Raw genomic sequence first — 7,406 nt, forward strand, 5'->3', positions numbered from 1 at the left:
GTTGTTTCTCATTAAAATTAATTAAAGTGAATATTGTAAATTACATCGCTAATGTCATAGAATAGCACATTGTAACGCAGTGTTACAACTTGCCCCATCTGCGCAACTGGAATTTAAAACTGGTTAGTGTCTTCTGCTAGTAATCAAAGCATTAAAAAACTATCTGAACTGATAAATAACAGATTGGAGATTAAAATAATAGCAGATTTGTCTCATTTAAATGATTAATAAAAAGTGAGATAAAAAATGTACTTAAGCCAGAATTTAAATGTTACTATGGTAAAATAAATATTCAAACCACGTGTTACAACTAACACCCCGTTACTTTGTGCATCGCACTCATCGCAAGTTTATTGTTAAATTGTTAAATGCCCTTACATATCTCTGTCACCATTATACGTGTTTGATCACCACATTTGAGTGATCATTGCAAAAAATGTGTTTATGTATATATATTCTGTTTATGTCTATACTGTATTCTATATATAGTACCAGTCAAATGTTTGGACACATGAATGGGAAAGTGTCCAAACTTTTGACTGGTACTGTACTATAATATACACAAAGAATATCAGCCGATATATCGGTACCGGCCTTTTTTTTTTATTCCCTAATATCGGTATCGGCCCCAAAAAACCCATATCGGTCGGGCTCTAATATGCACGCACTATTGCACCTCTGAGAACTTTTAAGGCTTATTCTGTGGCGTTTATATAAGCCTTTGATGGGTTGTCACAGAGCTGTAAAAACGGTTATACTCACCAAGTGAATGAATCACGTATGTGCTGAACTCTTATTACAAAGCAAAAACAAACTCTTCTTCGATCCATGAACGTTTCTCTCTGTTATTGTGCGCTGTCTCGCAGTCTGTAACGTCTGTCATAGCAAATCAACACATGCTGTTGTGAATAATTAAGCGAAGCGTCTTCTGATTGGATAAGAACACACAGTCTCATGAATAATTTAATAGACACCGAGCGTCATCGATGTACTATAGTCCATTGCCACGTCACAAATTGTTTGGGATGGGAATTATGGGATGCTAACATTGTCTTCTATGATGTGCAACACAAACACCTCTGCTAAAATCTCAGGAAAAGTACTGTGGGGTTTCATGACCCGTTTATGGTATTAAATGTCTGGAATTGTCTTGAATATTTGCTGTAATCTGAAAAAACTCTAATAAGATTGTGCTGACTCAGTTGATGCTCTGTAGCACTCGTGTCAAACTGCGGTCCTGATGTTCAGGAATTGTTGCTTTAGTGGATTTAATAAAAGTGACTTCATCAAGCAGCAAAAACCGCTGTGCACTTTAAACCTCAGTCACGGTTTCGGTTCAGATGCTGTCTTTGTAAACTGCTTCACGGCTAATGTGTCGAGCGGTGTTGATTCACAAAGCTGCGGTGTTTGTTTTTCTCTTTCTATTCTAGTAATTAGTTGAATGAAACTTCATTTTCTGAATAATTGTTCCTCCCCCTTCTTCAGGATCAACCCATGGCAGGATTTCAGCTGACAAGGACTATCGGGGATGTTTCTGCTACGTATAAATTCACTGCTAAATACGTGCTGAAGGCTGGACAGAAAGTAACGGTACGTATCGTCACATCCTTGTTGATTATGAATAAAACACTGTCACCTGACCGGACATTAGTGGGGGAACATGCCTCTGGCGTTGGGTCATCTGTATGCGTGTTGGTTTCTGTCAGATCTGGGCGTCTAATGCAGGCGTGAGCTCCAGCCCTCCTGCAGACCTGATCTGGAAGAGCCAGAGCTCATGGGGGAGCGGCGAGAACGTTAAAGTGCTTCTGCTGAGCCCAGGAGGAGAGGTGAGACCTGCATCTGCTGTCAGATGTGACCGCCATCACATTACAGGACTGTTCTGAAGTGTCCCTGTCCCTACAGGAAGTGGCTGTGAGGAGCACAGTATTCAGGACTGCAGTGGAGGAGGAAGATGAGGAAGAACAGGAAGCTGAAATCATTGAGGAGCGTTTCTTTCACCAGCAGGTCTGATATCAACGCATACATCTGCTTTGTGTGCGTGTGTGTGCTTCTGGCTCAGTGTTCTGCTCTGTGTGTTTGCACAGGAGGATCCTCATACCGCCAAGAGAGGCTGTGCGATCATGTGATCAACTCTACAGCCAATCTGTGCTTCTGGCTCAGTGTTCTGCTCTGTGTGTTTGCACAGGAGGATCCTCATACTGCCAAGAGAGGCTGTGCGATCATGTGATCAACTCTACAGCCAATCAGAGCAGGCAGCTGAACCACCATAAAGCTTCCTGTGTGGTCCTTTTTCTTTTCTTTATTTTGTTATTATTATGCTTTTTAAAGTCTTTTTCACTTCAGTTTGTTTTCAGATTTTGTGAAATGTTTATCAGCCTGAATTTAAAGAACCAAATGTTTTTCTTTTCATGTGCAAGTTGTAACTGTGAGGACTTTTTTCTAGACTCCTCCACGTCAGATTCTGTGACTAACCCTTTTTTTTTTTTTTTTTAAATCATGTTTATTAATTTTATAAGATTGCATTTTAGGTCTCTTTTATAGACAGTTTTTATAATGGCTCAGTTTTTAGTGAGTTTATTACAGACCGATGCATTTGCATGCTAGTTTGAATGATATTAAAGTTTGTGATTGTATTTAAAGCAGCTGTTCAAAAGTAATTCACTACATGATCGCGGGCCTGACGCGTCTCTTCAGCAGCGCATGCTCGACAGCCTGTCACATGATCCGCTCCAACTGCAAGACTTCACTCAGTCCTCAGATTTCAGGGAAATGTAGCACAAGTGACTTGGTTTTCTGTGTGTGAGGTGTAGGGTGTTTATTAGACGTCATGTATGAACCGCTGTCATTATTCCTGCTGAAGAGATGCAGTTTTGGGTCTCCTCTTTCTCTTTGACTGTATATTAGCACGCTGTGTCGGATCTAATATGTTCGCTGGACGCAGTGGGGAAGCTATGAAACCTCCAGATTCAGTACTGTATTTTTTTACAGATTGTCAGAGCTGAAATGTTTTGTATTGCTTTCGTCTGTACTATCTAACCAACACTAGCCTTACGCATATGTTTTAATTTGATGTTTAATCTTTTATTTTAAGAATTGTCACATGCATGCTTTATTTTTCTGCAGCCTTTATATTTCAAATGATCAAATAAAGTGTTGACTATTTTCAGGCTGTCTTCACTTTCATTGCTCGGTCTTACTAATGTGCACCTGTATGATTGTGATGTGAGGTTTAGAAAAGCCCTCCTGCAGCTCCTCTGGAATGGGAAATGAACCGTGTTGGATGAGCTCGTTTCAATGTGTCATCAGCGATATCTGATATCTGGCTTTTTACAGTTATCTTTGTTCAGCTAATGCTTTCTGGAGCAAAAGCTGCTTTAACTGAAAGACTGGAGGCATTCGCTCGGCTAACCAGTGTATAAACACAATATGAAATCCTCTCATTTGCCCCTTGAAAGAACCAGAGGTGAGCTGGGACAGTCCATAGGAGAGCAGCGATTCACCAGCGGTGTGGACCGTTCTCATATTTAAGTTAACTCCACATCAGTCATTAACACCATAATATCACATAATCAAAACCATTTCAATTCGTAGTGAGGAATGTTTCTATAGCAATCAGTTGCCACCTGCTTCAAGTAACTGATGTGGAAACACTTATCTTCAGTGCACTTCAGACTAGGGTTGTTCATTGCAGTCCGCTGAAGATTGGTTTAACCCACCAGATATCTGCAACAGATCAAACCAGTCATGCTCCTCAAAGCAGCTGTGAAAGTGAGAGGAAGGCTGCATCTCTTCTAGTTCAGTCCTTCTGAGGCTACAATGAACACCATGAGAACACACTGCAGTCACAACATGAAAATGATTTGAATAATGCTTCATATTGAAATCTATATTAATGCAACACAAATACAAATCTAGGTAATGACAACCGCCTGTGGTCTCCGCCACACACAGTTTAGCATTATTTACAACAAATCAAAAGGAAACATTTGCCGCCTTCAAAATCATTTCTTGTCCTGCATTGCATGATGGACTCCTCCCAATTGTTTTCCATGAACTGGAATGAGCGCAAAGGATTGTGGGTGTTTGGAGGACACACTTGATGCATCCTTCTAAATAAGCTGAATGAAAGATGTGAAAAGAAGGTCTTTGGCAGACTTTGATGATGCAGCAGCTCACATATTTAGCCTTCTGAGAGAGTAGGATCAGAGAAAACACCACCTGACGTACAGCTGATGCTGGTACACCTTTACTGACATGAAGAGAAGCGCTGCGTCAGGTCTGCAGATGTTATTGTTGAGCTGCTCGTCGAGTTCACACGATGCATCATCAGAAACTGTCCGTTCAAATGAAAGACGGGGATGTCTGTCGAAGCAGACTCTGTTCTGCGGACGGCTGCTGTAGAGCTCCTGCAGCTCAAACCCACACACATTAAACACACCTGATCAGGTGAACACGAGGGGAGTGTGAAATAGCGCTGGGTCAAAAATTTGATATCTCGATATTAATCGATTCTCATTTTTACAGAACGATATCGATTCTTAAATCCCAATAATCGATGAATCTAGCCTGTTTTCAGTTAATGGACGGAACGTTGCCTTCAACGGAACGTCCCATCCAATAAATCGCAATAAGCATTGTGCTTTGGTAATTTTAATATGAAACAAGTCTCAGATTTCAAGTTCTGTCCATTGTAATCTGTCCTGTCTCGTGTAATCTCTCAATCAGTGTTTCAGCCGCGCAAAGACCTCAATATAACGGCTTGTAAACAATGTCACGTAACGTCACATTTACCTCAGAAAAACATTAAAAAACTATGAAAAAACATATTCGGTGACCATAAACTCATTAGTCAGAAAAATAAACTGTAGAGAGGGGCATTTTGCTAAATATATGCAAACCATATAACATATTCATTATAAATTTTACTGTTCTTCAATGCTTAATTTATGTTTGAATAAATCCATAATTTTATGACAGCCACCATTATGTTTATATTAAAAAAAAAAAATTTGAAGTAGAAATATTATGTAATTGTAACTTTATTATTTGGGATGTCTGTCGAAGCAGACTCTGTTCTGCGGACGGCTGCTGTAGAGCTCCTGCAGCTCAAACCCACACACATTAAACACACCTGATCAGGTGAACACGAGGGGAGTGTGAAATAGCGCTGGGTAAAAAAATTGATATCTCGATATTAATCGATTCTCATTTTTACAGAACGATATCGATTCTTAAATCCCAATAATCGATGAATCTAGCCTGTTTTCAGTTAATGGACGGAACGTTGCCTTCAACGGAACGTCCCATCCAATAAATCGCAATAAGCATTGTGCTTTGGTAATTTTAATATGAAACAAGTCTCAGATTTCAAGTTCTGTCCATTGTAATCTGTCCTGTCTCGTGTAATCTCTCAATCAGTGTTTCAGCCGCGCAAACCTCAATATAACGGCTTGTAAACAATGTCACGTAACGTCACATTTACCTCAGAAAAACATTAAAAAACTATGAAAAAACATATTCGGTGACCATAAACTCATTAGTCAGAAAAATAAACTGTAGATAGGGGCATTTTGCTAAATATTTGCACCATATATTCATTATAATTTTTACTGTTCATCAATGTTTTATTTGTTTGAGTAAATCCATCAAGATTTTATGACAGCCACCATTATTTTTATATTTAAAAACAACAACAAATTGAAGTAGAAATATTATGTAATTGTAACTTTATTATTTTAAAAACTTCATTAGGTGTAATTTTAACAAATGGGTTAATTTTAACCTTCAATATTATAGTAATGTAGTACTAACTGACTCTCATGTATATTTTACAGCATTAGTTGAGATTGTTTTTCCTTGAGAAAATTTGGCATGTAGCCTACTGTACCTGATATATATCCAAAAGAATCCATATTGAATCGAATTGAATCGCAAGCTTGTGAATGAGAATCGAATCGAATCGTGAAATTTGTGTCAAAACCCAGCCCTAGTGTGAACAGGTGGACAGTCTGGCTCGAGTGCTGCTTTCGCTTCATCACACAAAGGGCACGGCTCCTGGAGCAATGAATCCCTGCTGCCTAACGCAGACTGATGGACAGAACTGTGCTCTTCACCTTCACTGGCTGAATTTCATGCTACTTCTGCAGTCTGCAAATGTTGCTATGTATATAAGACCTGCATTTACAAAATGTGCAATAGCACACTACACTGCACTACACTAATAGACTTTCTTGACTATTCTTGATCATTTGATCGATTATTTGAGCTGAACGGTCATTAAATAATATCTGCATGAAGATTCTTCAAAACTTCTCCTTTTGTTTCACTGAATACGAATAGTAATATACCTAATTCACATTCTCACGCACACTGAATTCTCCTAATCTGTAGCAAAGGGGCATGACTGAACTCATTGTTAGCATTATTTATGAGTCATTCTGTTCTAGAAAGAGAAGGAACGAGTGCCAACTCATATAAAATAAACTCTTTTAGTGTTTGACTAACTAGGCGAGTCTTTGCTAAACAAGACAACAGCTGTTCCAGAGTAAAGATGAACCCAGAACACTCTGATGTACGCAGTCAGGCGAGCTGTGTGTAATAGACAGACATTTCTGAACTTCTGCTCATGCATCTGCAAAGGATACACATCTAGGGCCGACAGGAATTTCTTTACTAGTAATTTACTTTCATTCCAACAGTGCTGTAGGACACATTGCCATATACAAGATTTTCAATCCAATCCGATCTTTTATGATTCATTGAATTTACTGGATGTGTTAGCAGCACTTCAGCTGCTATGAGAGCTGACATTATCAGCAGGATTCTTTACTGCCTTTTCCTCTATGCTGCTTCAGGAAGAGCTCTGATGCAAATGATGCTTAGACAGTGTGACATTAAGAGTGTGTTTAAGTCATTAAAACAGCAGTTATTTGTATGTGTCAGCTGCAGTCTGTTTGAGAGGACGAGCGCCTTCCGTCTCTTGTGTCCACAGGTGAGCACGTGTGCTTTACCTTAGTGAAGAGTGCGAGCACGGGCAGCGGCGTCTGTCTGACCGCGCGAGCAAACCACATGTCAAGTCAAGTCACCTTTATTTATATAGCGCTTTTAACAATACAGATTGTGTCAAAGCAACTGTACAGCATTAATTAGGACATTAGTCATTAATGCAAAATTAAAATAGTAAACACTTAATTTTCAGTTAAAGGCAGTTCATCATTGAATTCAGTGATATCATCATCCAGCTCAGTTCAGTTTAAATAGTATTATTAAAATGTGTGCATAATCTACTCATTAAATAAACAAAGTCTAAATAAGTTGATCAGATGACCAAAGCAAGGTTTTCTTGCATAATTAACATTTTAATTGTTTGGTCAGACAATTACACATTCATAAATCGGGGATTAAAC

The 7,406-nt window shown here is 39.0% G+C and overlaps 1 protein-coding gene across 1 annotated transcript in view; it reads left to right on the forward strand.

The window, feature by feature from the left end:
* The window catches only part of LOC107673755 (lamin-B1-like), a 23,253-nt gene extending 20,087 nt beyond the window's left edge, over positions 1-3,166 (forward strand). Inside the window, exons 9-13 of the mRNA XM_016467525.1 lie at positions 1,486-1,590; positions 1,707-1,826; positions 1,903-2,004; positions 2,085-2,143; positions 2,245-3,166. Coding sequence (XP_016323011.1) covers positions 1,486-1,590; positions 1,707-1,826; positions 1,903-2,004; positions 2,085-2,126 — 369 coding nt within the window. The 3' untranslated portion in view covers positions 2,127-2,143; positions 2,245-3,166. The remainder of the gene's footprint in view (positions 1-1,485; positions 1,591-1,706; positions 1,827-1,902; positions 2,005-2,084; positions 2,144-2,244) is intronic.
* The last annotated feature ends 4,240 nt before the right edge of the window (positions 3,167-7,406 follow it).

This window comes from Sinocyclocheilus anshuiensis, unplaced genomic scaffold, assembly GCF_001515605.1.
Source record: "Sinocyclocheilus anshuiensis isolate Anshui unplaced genomic scaffold, SAMN03320099.WGS_v1.1 scaffold837, whole genome shotgun sequence".
Lineage (NCBI taxonomy): Eukaryota > Metazoa > Chordata > Actinopteri > Cypriniformes > Cyprinidae > Sinocyclocheilus > Sinocyclocheilus anshuiensis.